This window comes from Salvelinus fontinalis, chromosome 10 (genome assembly GCF_029448725.1).
Source record: "Salvelinus fontinalis isolate EN_2023a chromosome 10, ASM2944872v1, whole genome shotgun sequence".
Classification (NCBI taxonomy): Eukaryota; Metazoa; Chordata; class Actinopteri; order Salmoniformes; family Salmonidae; genus Salvelinus; species Salvelinus fontinalis.
In genome coordinates this window covers 27561823-27578376 of record NC_074674.1, presented here as the reverse complement: position 1 = coordinate 27578376, position 16554 = coordinate 27561823, and the positions used below count along the sequence as shown (strand labels likewise).

The 16554-nt window shown below is 41.7% G+C and overlaps 1 protein-coding gene across 1 annotated transcript; it reads right to left on the bottom strand.

Moving 5' to 3' along the window:
- Positions 1–10271: 10271 nt before the first annotated feature.
- LOC129863228 (uncharacterized) lies at positions 10272–12575 on the bottom strand. The gene is made up of 3 exons (XM_055935137.1): positions 11880–12575; positions 11561–11671; positions 10272–11193 (listed from the first exon to the last, which is right to left on the bottom strand). The coding sequence occupies exons 1-3, from the start codon at positions 12366–12368 to the stop codon at positions 11140–11142; spliced, it is 654 nt and encodes a 217-aa protein (XP_055791112.1). The 5' UTR covers positions 12369–12575; the 3' UTR covers positions 10272–11139.
- Positions 12576–16554: the final 3979 nt, after the last annotated feature.

Below are 16554 nucleotides of genomic sequence, written 5' to 3'. Positions count from 1 at the left end.
TAGTCACATTTATTTCATAAAGCCCTATTTACATCAGCAATTATTAGAGTGCTTTAGGTATATCCAGCCTAAACCCCCAAAGAGTAAGCAACGCAGAGGCAGAGCCACAGTGGCGAAGAACAACTCCCTAAAAGGCCATCCTTCTGGTTCTTTTGTTCAGCATAAACAGGGAACAGGTGAGTTCCTATTCCACGACACAATATACAGTGTGATATGAGGGCTGATTTGACCTTATAAAGCAAATATTTAGCAATTACTGCCAATCCCAGTTTCACACTTCCTAGAGGAGATGGAAAGAGAGGGTCAAGTCCAAAAATTCTCAGCACTGTATATCATTATAGTGAACAAACAAAACATCTGTATCCCATTGCCCATATCAAGTTCCCCATCTACAAAACGGAGCCGTTTTCGCAATCAGCTTGCTGAAAATACATTATACTGTAGCAACTATGACAATTTAAGTGAAGAGAGCACACAGGGGACCAACATCAACAATCTTCCATTCCCAGCCGCGTAGTAATGTTGTCTGCGTCTGTCCGATCATTTCTGCCAGAGCCCATACCTAGGGCATCTTGTGGTCTAGAACGAGAGAGAGAGACATACATACCTCTCTGGCCGGGACTGTGCTGTAAGAACCCTTTGGTCAAAAAAAACTCTCCTCTGCTGATTGAAACCCCCGGCACAACTCTTGGTCCCAATAAAGGGAGGTTGAGAAACCTGTTCAGGCTAAATCTCCCCCAGGGACATTTCAAGAGGAAGTCTGAAATTCAAACCTCTTTCAATTAGGCTACATCTCCCAAAGAAACAAAACAAATCAACAAGTAGCACTGAGGTAAAGCTGCTGGGTGAAGTGGACACGAGACCCATTGTTATAAGGGCTTATTCATGATTCATTCATTAATTCATGATTTAGAGTCTCTGACAATATGATGACCCCAATAACACACCTCTCAAGATCTTGGAAAGCAAAGCAATTATTCGACACATTCTCACATCGAGTTTGGAAAAACAATGACAAAAAAAGTATTTACTTGTGCTACTATATCAACAGACTCAATGTAAATTCAACTCACCTGCTAGCCTCATACCAACCACTCACATTCTCAAGCAACTTATATGAGCATCTAAGTCGTCACAGAGTTAAAGTTTCTGAAGGCACCATCAATGATGCATCAAATAGATTATGTATCCTGCTTCAAATTGCCAAAGAATGTGCAAGTGTTCAATTTGATGTTTAGGTTTACCATAGCTCACATTCCCTGACTTTTTTGGTACTGTACTAGACTCTTGTACTGTACATTTTGTGTGGTAGCCTTTCATTGTGGGGGTGTCAGTTCATACTGGTTAACGTGGGTGGGAAACGAATGTGTATTTCTATGGGCACAAGCACTGTTCATGACACAAACTGTTCACACCCCTCTTGTTGGCGGAGAGAAAATGGTCTTGCAATTCTATACATTTTGCAATGTCTAATGTGTATTCATGTGATATTTCAGTGACTCATTATTACAAAAACTATGGGCTAAAAAAATGTTAGCTGATCTGGAAATTTCTGACAAGTTACATACTGAACAAATATATAAATGCAACATGCAACAATTTAAAAGATTTTACTGAGTTACAGTTCTTAAAAGGAAATCAGTCAATTAAAATATTCATTATGTAACTTGTCAGAAATAATCTATGGGTTTCACATGACTGGGCAGGGTTGCAGCCATGGGTAGGCCTGGGAGGGCATTGGGAGCCAGGCCCAGCCAACCAGAATTAGTTTTTTCCCACAAAAGGGCTTTATTAGAGACTGACATACTCCTCAGCACCCCCCCCCCCCCCCCCCCCCCCCCCCCCTCAAATATTTGTGCAACAACTTTCAAGAGCAAGTTGAAAGCCAGACTGAGTTCGTTCCTTAAATTTAAAAAAAAGTAGACATCAAAAACGTAGAGTAAAATCATTACAATCCCGATTAAAATGCAACGGCTGTTTAGCATTTCGAATGGCTGGCTTTAGGACCATGCGGAGCATCGCTTGGAGAGAAGCTAATAGGCTAGGGAAAGATAAGCTTCCCATTAAGGTAATTGAATGAAATTACCCAAATTAGCTATAATTACTTGTGCCTATACAGAAATAAATACAATCATTCAAAATACTAAACCAAAGAGCATGATTTGGCCACAGAGGATCATTCCTTTCTTTTAAAGAATGAGCTGTGAATTGTTTTAAGAGCACAAATTAGGTAGTGGGGTTGGGGGGGGGACGACACAATGCATATTCTGGGTAGCCATTTGATTAGCTGTTCAGGAGTCTTATGGCTTTGGGGTAAAAGCTGTTGAGAGGTCTTTTGGTCCTAGACTTGGCGCTCCGGTACCGCTTGCCATGCGGTAGCAGAGTGGCTGGAGTCTTTGACAATTTTTAGGGCCTTCCTCTGACACCACCTGGTATAGACGTCCTGGATGTCAGGCAACTTAGCCCCAGTGATGTATTGGGCCATAGGCGCTACCCTCTGTAGTGCATCGGAGGCTGAGCAGTTGTTGTACCAGGCAGTGAAGCAACCAGTTAGGATGCTCTCGATGGTGCAACTGTAGAACCTTTTGAGGATCTGAGGCCCCAAGACAAATCTTATTAGTTTCCTGAGGGGGAATAGGCTTTGTCGAGCTCTCTTCATGACTGTCTTGGTGTGTTTGGACCATTCTAGTCTGTTGGTGATGTGGACACCAAGGAACTTGAAGCTCTCAACCTGCTCCACTACAGCCCCATCAATGAGAATGGGGGCGTGCTCGGTCCTCCTTTTCCTGTAGTCCACAATCATCTCCTTTGTCTTGATTACGTTGAGGGATAGGTTGTTATTCTGGCACCACCCGGCCAGATCTCTGACCTCCTCCCCATAGGCCGTCTCGTTGTTGTCAGTGATCAGGCCTACCACTGTTGTGTCGTCTGCAAACTTAAAGATGGTGTTGGAGTTGTGCCTGGCCATGCAGTTGTGGGTGAACAGGTAGTACAGGAGGGGACTGAGCACACACCTCTGAGGGGCTCCAGTGTTGAGGATCAGCAAGGCAGATGTGTTGTTACCTACCCTTACCACCTGGGGGCGGCCCGTCAGGAAGTCCAGGATCCAGTTGCAGAGGGAGGTGTTTAGTCCCAGGGTCCTTAGCTTAGTGATGAGCTTTGAGGGCACTATGGTGTTGAACACTGAGCTGTAGTCAATGAATAGCATTCTCACAAAGGTGTTCCTTTTGTCCAGGTGGGAAAGGGCAGTGTGGAGTGCAATAGAGATTGCATCATCTGTGGATCTGTTGGTGCGGTATGCAAATTGGAATGGGTCTAGGGTTTCTGGGATAATGGTGCTAATGTGAGCCATGTCCAGCCTTTCAAATAATTTCATGGCTACAGACGTAGGTGCTACGGGTTGGTAGTCATTTAGGCAGGTTACCTTAGTGTTCTTGGGGACAGGGACTATGGGGGTCTGCTTGAAACATGTTGGTATTACAGACTCAATCAGGGACATGTTGTAAATGTCAGTGAAGACACCTGCCAGTTGGTCAGCACATGCCCGGAGCACCCGTCCTGGTAATCCGTCTGGCCCAGCGGCCTTGTGAATGTTGACCTGTTTAAAGGTCTTACTGACGTCGGCTACGGAGAGTGTAATCACACAATCGTCCAGAACAGCTGATGCTCTCATGCATGCCTCAGTTGCTTGCCTCGAAGCGAGCATAGAAGTGATCTAGCTTGTCTGGTAGGCTCGTGTCACTGGGCAGCTCGCGGCTGTGCTTTCCTTTGCAGTCTGGCCCTGCCACATCCGATGAGCGTCGGCGCCGGTATAGTATGATTCAATCTTAGTCCTGTATTGGCGCTTTGCCTGTTTGATGGTTCATCTGAGGGCATAGCGGGATTTATTATAAGCGTCCGGGTTAGAGTCCCGCTCCTTGAAGCTGGCAGCTCTACTCTTTATCTCAGTGCAGATGTTGCATGTAATCCATGGTTTCTGGTCGGGGTATGTACGTACTGTCACTGTGGGGACGACGTCATCGATGCACTTATTGATGAAGCCAGTGACTGATGTGGTGTACTCCTCAATGCCATTGGAGGAATCCCGGGAACATATTCCAGTCTGTGCTAGCAAAACAGTCCTGTAGTTTAGCATCTGCATCATCTGACCACTTCTTTATTGACCAAGTCCCTAGTGCTTCCTGCTTTAGTTTTTGCTTGTAAGCAGGAATCAGGAGGATGGAATTATGGTCAGATTTGCTAAATGGGGGGTGAGGGAGAGCTTTGTACGCGTCTCTGTGTGTGGAGTACAGGTGATCTAGAGTTTTTTTCCCCTCTAGTTGCACATTTAACATGCTGATAGAAATTAGGTAAGACTGATTTCAGTTTTCCTGCATTAAAGTCCCCGGCCACTAGAAGTGCCGCCCTCTGGATGGGAGTTTTCCTGTTTGCTTATTTCCTTATACAGCTGATTGAGTGCGGTCTTAGTGCTAGCATCCTTCTGTGGTGGTAAATAAACAGCCACAAAAAATATAGATGAAAACTCTCTTGGCAAATAGTGTGGTTTGCAGCTTATCATGAGATAGTCTACTTCAGGGGAGCAAAATCTAGAGACTTCCTTATATTTTGTGCACCAGCTATTGTTTACAAATATACACAGACCGCCCCCCCTAGTCTTACCGGAGTGTGCTGTTCTATCTAGCCGGTGCAGCGTATCTCCCGTCAGCTGAATGTTATCCATGTCGTCATTCAGCCATGATTCGGTGCATACATAAGATATTACAGTTTTTGGTGTCCCGTTGGTAGGATATTCGTGATTGTACCTCGTCTAATTTATTGTCCAATGATTGTACGTTGGCAAGTAATATTGATTGTAAAGGCAGATTTCCCACTCGCTGTCGGCGGATCCTTACAAGGTACCCCGCTTTGTATCGTCTATACCTGTGTCTCTTGAATTGAATTGCTGCAGTCAGTGAAAAGCAGTTAAATTGGCCTAGGCCTTTCGCAATATTTCAAAAATACAAATCGTAGGAAAATCATAGTTTAGAAAGCAAATTACTATTGCTGAAAAGAGAAGACGAGAATATACTCGTCTGTCTCTAGTCATCAACATTCTCAACTACCAATTGAGCGAACAGTAGCATATCTTATTGTGCATATTAACTGTCTTTATCACTGGATCAGTTCCACTGGAAACATTTTTGGGGATAACAATATCCTTTTCCAGGCTAGATGTGCATCATATTGTAGAATTTGTGTTTCCCCTTTTCGTAGGTCTAGATTAGATGGTTTCATTCAAGACAAGGTCATTTTTACTGATCTGTTTGTCAGTGTCGGCAGAATAGGCTACTAATGTGTCATATTAAAAAATATGTTGCTTATGTCTCCAGTCATATAAGGTGTAGTAGAATTGCATGACATGTGTTTATAAAAGGCTACATTTTTCCAGTGCAAAGAAAGGAGAAGAAATGTCTCTGATTAGGCCTACTGTCACTACACGTACAGGTTTGCATTGTTCATAACTGCTGGTTTTGCTAACAGTGATTGAGTTATATTATTAGCCTAAATTATCACGTTGCCCTGTATGCACAGTTCCACAAGTAAATGAGTACATGTGTGATGAGGTTGAGTAGTGGTTGACATTGTATATGCCGTTCACCTGTAAACCTAACATTGCGATGATAATTAATGGCTAGAGTCATTTTTGTTTGTTTTTGCTGTTCTCCAAATAGCATTTTAGAGTTTTTAAATTGTGTAGAAATGCCACACTTTGCCATACCCTAGGTTTAGCTGAACTGAACTGATGCCACTAAGGGAAACCTTTAATGTCAATCACTGATGACCCAATCAATGGATTACATAATATTACGTACAGCACAACGTGAGTAAAAACATGGAACTTCTGTGCAGTCACTGCTATTCTACTTAGAATAATTGAAGAGTGTTAAGAGATTACCAGTCGTGAAAGGCCCTCCCCATCAAAAACAATGATGCAAATAAATGTTGTGCTTGGTCAGACTTTAGATTGAACACCATTCACTTAACCTTAACATCAAAAAGGGTTGATGTGTGATGCTATCATACTGGGGAACTGTGAAATCTGAGCTGAGGATTTGTTAACCAGCCATAGTCAAATATGGTCCACACACACCCACCCACACACGCTACACATACTGTTTCATAAGATAGGGGATGTAATAAAAAGGAGAGGAGAGAGGTTGATGTTTACATTTGGTGTGGAGAGGGCGAAAGGAAAGAAAAAATTGCGCAAATAAGGCCAGAGATCACCTAAGCAAACAATGGACTGACTGAATTGTGGGATAGGTGGTAGAAGAGCAGATTAACCTGGAATAACCAAATGTGAACAAAGAAATCCCTGAATGCAATCCTATTACGGTCAGTCCATAGGGACTATTCTAGTAGAAGTTCGTATAAATATCTGGTTTATATCTGATGCCTGAATACAGTCACAGAGACAAAATAGTGTAAGCATAATATCCTGTTCCTACATAATGTCATATGCAGGTCAACAACTCCAGTTACTAGTTTACTGAAGTGTGTATACTTTTATAACAGGCCAATCGTATTCATAGATTCCATAATTATGCATATAAACAATAATGGGTAGCCTACATTATTTTACAAAGTGAAGTTCATACTCTGTCAGGTTATGGGGAAGTGACAACCCACTGGGCACAATCTGGTTGAATCAACGTTTCAACATAATTTGTCTATGTATTGAGACGTGGAATCTGCATGGAAAATACAGTGGATTTGGTTCAAAGTAACCAACTGTTGTTTTGAGGGTGAAATTTCAATGCCAACATTATGTCATCATGGTAACCAAATTTCAACATAACTTAACCTTGTTTAAATATGTTGAATTTGTACCTTTAAAACAACGTTACATCAACTATATTTTTTTTTACTATAGGCTTGGCAGCACCTCCTACTGGAGAAGTGATCTATTTACAGCTACACTTTGGTCTCCATTCCAGGGTTTTCCAGGGTTTTAACCAAACCCTGCTTAGTTATTTGTCACTGACTATTACCAATGTGATATCCTGAGAATGATTGTTGAGAGATCTCCACTTAAAAACAAAATAAATTCACTGCTGCTCATTCCAAAGGGTTTAACAGAGCAAATGAAATGTGACCATACTGTATCACTCATATCTTTAATGGTGCTATTTAGGCCTATATACATTTGCAAAGTAATCAACACCTATTGTTTCAATTCAACACAGAATTCAACTAAAAATAGACAATACAATAGGGCTACGGTTTCAAGATCTGGTTTATTTCAAATGTAATGATATTTAGAGATTTTGAATTGTGTTTAGTTGTCAACGCAACCAAATATCATCATTTGCATAGTTCCATCTGTGCCACTGACTTAGTCCGGTTTTAATTTCAGTTTGTCTACAAATTAATAATTGATATGTTGGATTCACCTCTCCATCTCAACCAAAAATATGTTAATTAAAGAATATTACTAAATCTAATCAAACTTTATTTAAAATTGTGATTTAATTTGATGTAATCCTTATATTAGTTGGATGCCAGTATTTCCTCCTGTGGTTAAGCAAATCAACTTCGTATCATCATCAATAGCCTTCATTGTAATGGTCAAATGCAATCGTACCAAATTGCTTGAATTGAATATGTTAAGAACAGTAAAAAAGTGATTTGCAGTGAGAACTTAGACTATGTCAATAACAGAACAGTTAATTATGTTATGAAACAAAAAAGTGGTAACCAAAACCTCGACAGGTGGCATCAACAATGACCGACATATTCAGGCGGTGTCAAGTTTGCAAACAATTTGTGACAAGAAGACAACATATTATTTTTCCTCATCAACAATGACCGACATATTCAGGCGGTGTCAAGTTTGCAAACAATTGGTGACAAGAAGACAACATATAATTTTTCCTATGTCAAATATATATGCGTCCTTACCTTAAATAGTATCGTCGTTGTAAAATGAAGAAAAAAAACAAAGAAGAGTAACTTTTCCAATCAGGTTTCATCGCTTCTGACTCCTCTAAAGGCTTTTGGTAATGATGTCAGTGACGCGCAAGCATCCTCCGTACTTCGAGCCATCCTGCGCCATGTCACGCACCTTTGTGTAAAACCCTGAGGTATAGTGTCCGCATATTCGCACAAAGCTGTTGTGGGCTACTATGGGCTGGCTACTTAAATGATAAGATACATTGAAAACCCGTATCTATAGTTGAATGCATTCCAGTACTCCTATTGAATTGAAGTCAAATAGTCTGCAAACCCATAAACCTATTATAAGGTGTCACATTTGAGTAAATGCATTTACATTACATTTACATTTAAGTCATTTAGCAGACGCTCTTATCCAGAGTGACTTACAAATTGGAAAGTTCATACATATTCATCCTGGTCCCCCTGTGGGAATTGAACCCTGGTCCCCCCGTGGGAATTGAACCCACAACCCTGGCGTTGCAATCTACCAACTGAGCCACACGGGACCACCAAATGCAGTGGTTTAGCGCAGTTTCGCGGGAGCCACTGCATTGTGTTTTTTTGCCATGGGGCAGAGAAAAAATAGCAATTTTATAGCTAATCCATGGCATTTTACACACGTTGTCATGAGGCTGAGAGAAAATGTTGCTGTTTTAGAGCTAATTTCCTGCTATTCTACACATTTTGCCACGAGGCTGAGTACTTTTTCAGTTTTATGGTTAATTTCCTGTAATAAAAAAAAATCATAATTGTGGTTTATGACGTGTTCTTACGCTATCTTTGGGGGACGAACTCTGGTGGGGCCCCAAAGCTCGTGGGGGTACCCCAGATTTGACAGAGTTACAGTTCATATAAGGATGTCACACGACTGGGAATACAGATATGCATCTGTTGGTCACAGATACCTTTGAAAAAAAGTAGGGATGTAGATCAGAAAACCAATCAGTATCTGGTGTGACAGTTTCAGCAGCTGTCCTGGTGGCTGGTCTCAGACGATCCCGTAGGTGAAGAAGACGGATGTGGAGTGGTTACACATGGCCTGCGGTTGTGAGGCCAGTTGGACGTACTGCCAAATTCTCTATAACGATGTTGGAGGCAGCTTATGGTAGAGAAATGCACATAAAAGGATCTGGCAACAGCTCTGGTGGACATTCCTGCAGTCAGCATGCCAATTGTACACTCACTCAAAACTTGAGACATCTGTGGCATTGTGTTGTGTGACAAGACTGCATATTTTAGAATGGACTTTTGTCCCCAGCACAAGGTGTACCTGTGTAATGATCATGCTGTTTAATCATCTTCTTGATATGCCACACCTGTCAGGTTAATTGATTATCTTGGTAAAGGAAGAATGCTCACTAACAGGGATGTAAACAACTTTGTGCACAACATTTGAGAGAAATAAGTTATTTGTGCATACGGAAAAATTCAGGGATCTTTTATTTCAACATGTTGCATGTTGAAACATACACTTTACATGTTGCATTTATATTTTGTTGAGTGTAGTTCAGAATCATGATAGCCTAGAGCTACTAAACTCTGAAGCTCATCATCATACTCTACACAACACGACAAAGATCATACCTGAAACTGAACATATTGTGTGTGACAATGAAATTGCACACTCAATATGCTTTGATCTTCTATCTTCAATAGGCATGTCTGGTAACATAGGTTGGCTGAAATGAAATGTAAATTAATTAAAGAGTAAAGACCTGTTGGAGTGTATCAGTGGGGAGTCTGGTAGCTAGCGGGTAAGAGTGTTGGGCAGAAAAGTCGATGGTTCGAATCCCCGAACCAACTAGGTGAAACAAATCAGTCGATGTGGCATTAAGCAAAGTACCTAACCCTAATTGCTCCTGTAGGTCGCTCTGGATAAGAGCGTCTGCTAAATGGCTAAAGTGTCCATATAAAATTAAGAACTGTAGGCACATATTAAATAGATTTACAGGAACATTACTGTATATTCTCTTTGTCATGTTGGGTCAGAGTTTGTTGCTCTGGCTGGGTTTGTTTGGGAACACCAGTTGGACAGCATTCCTGCATTTAGATCTCACAGACTTGAGGCCATCAGATAGGACCTCAGTCCTCAAAGCTTTCGCACACAACCTTTGCCACATTTGGTTGTCGGACAGATGAGAAGATGAGAATCTCCTGATTTGGGCGGTAGGAGGACTCCTGTACCTCTAGAATACAGCCACAGAGCCTTTTTTTTTTTTTTTTTTTTTTTACGTTCAAGGAGAATTAGCCAATCAGCCAAAGTTGACAAGAATCATTTTTTCCAGGCAGTCTGATCCAGTCCATTACCTTGAATCTGTTTATTTGATTGTGGTTGCATTTATTTAAAGATGCACTATGCAGAATGTACTGGTTGCTAAAATTCTAATAGTTTGCCTAATTTCAGTTTATGTAGCAAAACAAGCAATATAGTGTAGAGAATCATTGTTCCAGCTAAACCACTGTATAATATAATTGTCCATAACCCCAAATATTGTATTTTCAGCTGTTTGAAGCTGGTGTACAAAAGCAAAAGTAAAAGATGCAAAAACAAAACTTAAGCACGGGTAGCATAGAAATAGTGCACATAGAACAGATCTACCGCTTCTTAGACTTGCTTTGGTGGGGTTTCCCAAAAAGTTACATATTGCAGTTTTAAGCATTGAGTCCTGCTGAGACCAAGGTCTCTTTTGTAGATGAGCCCTGCATGAACACATCAATAAACAACCCTTACACTATGGATATCTATACACATCAATTACACAATACATGAAATGAAAAGAAAACAACAAAAGCAAAACACAATTGTATGAAACAAACACATGTTTCAGTAAAAGGGCCCTCTAACATCTGCCTGAATTGCCCTAGAGGCACCAGCTGACAAGGGATTGCAATACAAAGCTTCCAAATATCAACCTCAAACATTAACACAGAGCCACACCACTTTGGAGATTACCCAACAAGGATGTCTACCTTTTAAAATCCCAATCAGATCCTCTCATAGTATCTGGATGAAGAAATTAAGCTTGAATATTGTATGAATAATGCTAAGTGTCTTTCTTTCTCAGATTTCCACTATAATTATGTTGTATTCTTATAGTTTTGAATGGAGTGTTTATATTGATGCAGCTGTGGTTGTTGCCCAGACAAGGGCCAGAGCCATCATCAGAATCTGCCCTCAGCGCTGGTGGGAGGCCTCTCCCCTCTGATACGAGACGCCTGGAACACACACAAACACCGAGAAGGAACAGCAATGTTCCATTCCTTTACACTCCTAAAACATATGGTGCTTCACAGAGAAAAACACACTACATCAGTAGCACACAGAGCAGGGAAAAAACATGGATATCACCCCAAATAGTTGTTCTCTAAAGACGTAATCAAACGTGTAGCCTATACTTTCCATACCCATTGCTGTCTCTGACTGTAAGACACAATGTTTTATGTACAGTTTGTGCTGGTCTTTATATGCTCTTTGGTATTTCTTTGGTCATGAACATTAGTTTTATGAGAACAAGGGTTTCTATCTAGTTATGTCTCAATTTGTATTTTGTCGGTGTACAACCTTGGCGCCATTGCACTATACCTGTTCCTCCAGGTTAACAATGTGCTGCAGATGCTTATCAATCAATCTGTCCCGGGTCATAACTTCCAAGGCTAGGTCAGACAGACGTCTGGACTGAGTGTCCACTATCACCTAAAACACACACGTATTGATAGACAGATGTAAGTTCAGACCAAATACAGAACAGCGGAAATACAGGCATGAAACACCTGGAGGTGATTATCAATTGAAAGGCATAATATTCAAATTTTCTTCTTTTAGACTCATTAGCTGAAAAAAACAGGTGACTAGGGAGGAGAGAAGGAGCAGGTTATATAGTTAGAAATGTGTAATAGCTCACCTTCATCAGGTTCATATTAAGCTGTTTTTCCATCCTTAGAACTGGCTTGGTTATGCTCTGCACCCTCTCCAGGACACGGCACATCCTGAGCTCCAAGGCACCTTGCTCGGCCAATAAAGTCTCCAGTCCCAGCTGCACATCCTGGGCTGAATTCTCCAGCCTGTCGCTCTGTGCTGTCATCATCTGGAGGTTCTTCGTCACCTGCCTGTGGGTCCTTCCTACCTGCACACCTTGCTCTCGTAGCCTCTCCACAGCCTGGGTGTCTCCCATCAGCTCCTCTGACACTTGGTCGCCCTGCCTCTCCATCCTCCAGGCACTTTCCTGAACCCCCTGGAGCAGTTGGTGCAGCCCCACAGAGAGCACCTGCATCTGGCCCACAGGAACCTGGCCACCCCCCTCTATGGAGGGTTTGCCTGGTGGTGGAGAGCGCCATGCCAGGCTGAGGCCCACCAGGCAGATGGACAGCTGTAACACCCGGCTCACCCTCATGGCCTGGTATGGAGAGATCCCCTTCAACTCAGTCTAGAATGAGAAAGTATCTTATTGTAGATAAATGTGGTTGTGGATCCAGTAAGCTGATGTGATGAGCCTTTATACCCAGAACCTGTTGGATCTCGATCAGATGGCAATGAGGAAAATCCAGGTCTTATGAGACCTCACAGAATTCTGGGTGTACTGCAGGTCTGTCCTGAGTAGGTGTGGAGCTCAGACTGATGTTGGATAGAGAGATGAGGAGAGGGAGGGGCTGGAAAGAGACAGTGGGTGTTCCCAGACTGGCACCAGCCTTGCAGCCAAACAGCCCCATTGACTCAAATAGTTTATAATTCACTGGAAAGATCAGTTCCATTAATAACCATTGCCACTACTAAAGATAAGTCATACAGTCCCTCCCTTCAGAGGAGTGACAAACTGTTAAATAAATCTGCTTTGAATTTACATAAAAAAATGTGGCTACTTATTCAATTTGAATCTGACATTTACAGACTCTAATAATCAAAAACGTAGGTGCAATTTGGGAAACATTTGAGAAATTACTAATTCTTTCTTGGCCTTAGTTTTATTGATGGAAGTGAAGCAAGGGTTATATCTGCTGGCCGTCTGTGGTGGTGCAGACATATACAGAATGCTGAAGGTGTTACCATTATTCGTGTGTGTGGTGTGGACTTCTGGCAAAGCCTGTGTAATCTAACAAGCGTGTCAATGGCTAGGTTTCCTTTCAAATCTGCATACAAACAATATGCACAATTTTCCCACCAGAGATGTTTGCATCACATTTACTTTTTGCGGATAATTTTTTTCCCGTGATGACGTAATGCACAGGAAAAATAATTTTGCGGGTAAATTCCCATGTACCGAATAAAAAATACAATGAAATTGGTTTCCATCGCATTTTCAAATCTACTGATCGTTTTGTGACAAAACATGTTGGGTTATAGCGAATGTGCCCACTCGCGTCTTTGCACGTGCACTCTAGCCAACAGCTCGCAGATACAGTAGATGCAGGTAGGCTACATGCATAATGATATTCATATTATGGACAAAAGAGCGAAAGCATGAAGTTTATTAGGCTACAGATTAAATAAATAAATAAATAAACTTCACAGGGTGGTGAAAGTGCACGTGATCTTGATGCTGCTTTCCAGTAAATATCGAAGGTCTGATTCTAGTGATATGATGATCGATGCTTGACTGCCGTTTGAAAAACACCAATATTCTCACTTTTATTCACAATAATCGCATCATGTAGTTTAGTCTACCCTCACAGCCTAGTTTCTGCGAGCTGTTGGCTAGAACGCACGTTCAAACACCTGAGTAGGCACATTCACTATTTAACGCTAAAAATGTTTGTGATATAACTATAGAAACACATTGAAAAATACATTTTGTGTGCACTACGTCTCTACACACTGATTTTTATCCACAAGTCCGTTTGATGGAAACACCACTGGTGTGGAAATGTTCATATTTTCTTTATGCGGAATTTTTAATACAAAAATATAATCAAAATGTCAACTCATAATTTCTTCCCGAGACCAGTGTAGTAAAAAAACTCACAATAATCAGCTCCCCATTCAGTCAGCGGATAAAACCGCTTTGCCAGGCCAGACTACTTTTATGACACATTAATATTGTAACGACACTGGGTTTATAAACGAGGAAATCGACTCTGCCGTACGAGCAAACCTCTTTTTGAATTGTTGTGGAGTAACAACAAATGGCACAATGTCAACTCATAAAGCCTGATTTATAGAGGAGTGAAAGGCGTCAGTCTCTGCCCACCCCTTCCTCCTGTCGCATTCAGCTCCAAAGAGGAAAATTGTGTACATGCAATCCAGAACTTTCATTTACAAGGGAATCATTCTATCACCAGAAGACAACGTGCTAATAGGCAAATCTACGTGAGTCTAGAATTCTTGTTGTTATACCTATACATTTTCCAGAATATAACAATGTCTTTTGTGCCGCATGTGGCGACATAGATCAAGAACGACACCAATGGTTTTGATAAGTTAATGTAATTATGTGTTTATTGGAGAACCTCTAGGGTCCCAGGAGTCAGAAGGCAGGGATCAGAGTGTGCGAATGGAGCTGCTGGGAGAAAGTTCTCCGATGTTTAACGTGCTCGTATTACATGTGTGCTAACATGTGCCAGACTTAAGAGCTCCTTAATATGTCCTCACACCACTGCTCTCTTGAGATAGGTTTATACAGGGTAGACCCGTGTGAGAGAATAATATTAGGACCACCCTCCACATGGAGAGAGATCAAATCAGGTCACGCTACATGCTACACTAAAGAATAGGATCAGACTCTGAGCGGACCATAGTGGACTATTAGACGAGACAAACTTATACTGGGAAAAAGATCAGATGGGACAAACCTACTATAATATATTGTATTTGGGGAGTGGGACAAGATCTGATCATTAGGCAATGATGCCTGCCTGGAGTTAAACCGTGAACTGGATTGACTTGGCTGCACCTTTGGAGACATTTGAGCATTTGATTACAATAAGGTTTACTCTCTCTCTCTCTATGTGCAAGTATTATGGATGTGATTCTGAACGTGACTAGTTTGATTATATTTCAGAAAAAGACAGATCAGAAAAGGTATTAGGGGAAAAAAGCCCCCCCAAAACGTGAGAACTTGACCCTTATTATTAACTTTTAGAGTAAATCATCATCGACTTCAGGGAAGTCTTTTGGTGCTGTTAAAAACTTCTCCATCCTGACTCTTTAGGTGGGGGTAGGGAATGTCAGATTCCATGCAGTCAGTGAAAAACACAGGAAATAGATTAATTCAGTGAGTCAGACACGCAGGAAGTGAATAGGGGGAACAAAACCATGTAGTTTTGGAAGGAGAGAAGTGGTACTACTTGATTATGTATAGTTGGATGGATAGATGAGGAACCTGTGAGAGAGAGAAAGAGGGGTGGTATTACTGTAATCTCTCTGATCACACTCAATCTCCCCCCATTCATTGGCAGTCACTGACTCCCGCCCCCGGGGCTGCCCTGACCGGACCCTCTAGTTAGGAAGGGAGACGTGAGGGGCAGGGAAGGGGGCAGGTCGGCATTTATTGTCATCAATCTTGCCCTGGAGGCAGCTCTACAGTGGTCACTAGCTGGCACAGCTACAAAGTATTAAAATCGGATTTGAAACCTAACCTTAACCACACAACCCTAATGCCTAGCCTTAAATTAATACCAAAAAGTTCATTTTTGTTTTCATACATTTTTACAATAAGCCTATAGCCATTTTGACTTTGCAGCTGTCCCATCTAGCGAACATCACTCAGTTCTGCCTCCAGTGCAAGATTCATGACAATAAACGTCAATCTACAGGAAAGGGGCTCTGAGAAGCTGGAGGAGGAAAAACGGGCATGAAACAAAGGATCACATGCCGAGATCACGACAGGCATGTCGAGCAGGGCGATGTCTCCCGGAGCTGAACATCTTAGGCATGGGAGAATCTAGGCGTTATTGTGGTGTGATTCCCAGTAAACAAGCTCCAACTCTCACGCACAGCTAGCAGAGGATTGCAGTTCTGAACAGGAGTCCCAACCGTAAAGCTTGTACAATCCCCCTATAGTTCAGTGATTGCTCAGTTAGATTGAGGGAGTGAGAGCTGTGAATTTATGAGCCATATTATTTACGTGCCATGAGCAGCTGGGATGAGTGACCGGTTTGCTAGGCAGCTGTGGAGTGTGCTGTCACAGAACATAAATCATCACAGATTGGCTGACGAGTTTATTTATTCACTGTTGGCACCAGTGATTGTTGTTGTTCATAGAGGAACAACAATAATTACATTTATCCAACTCTAAATATTAATCATTTTCAGATGTATTATACAAGTGAGAGAGCTTTTTATTTATTTTATTTTACCTTTATTTTACCAGGTAAATTGACTGAGAACACATTCTCATTTACAGCAACGACCTGGGCAATAGTTACATGAAGGGGAAGGGGGATGAATGAGCCAATTGGAAGCTGGGGATGATGAGGTGGTCATGATGGTACGAGGGCTAGATTGGGAATTTAGGCAGGACACCAGGGTTAACACCACTGCTCTTTCGATAAGTTCCGTGGGATTTTTAGTGACCACAGAGTCAGGACACCCGTTTAACGTCCCATCCGAAAGACGAGACAGTTCAATATCCAAATGTAACATGT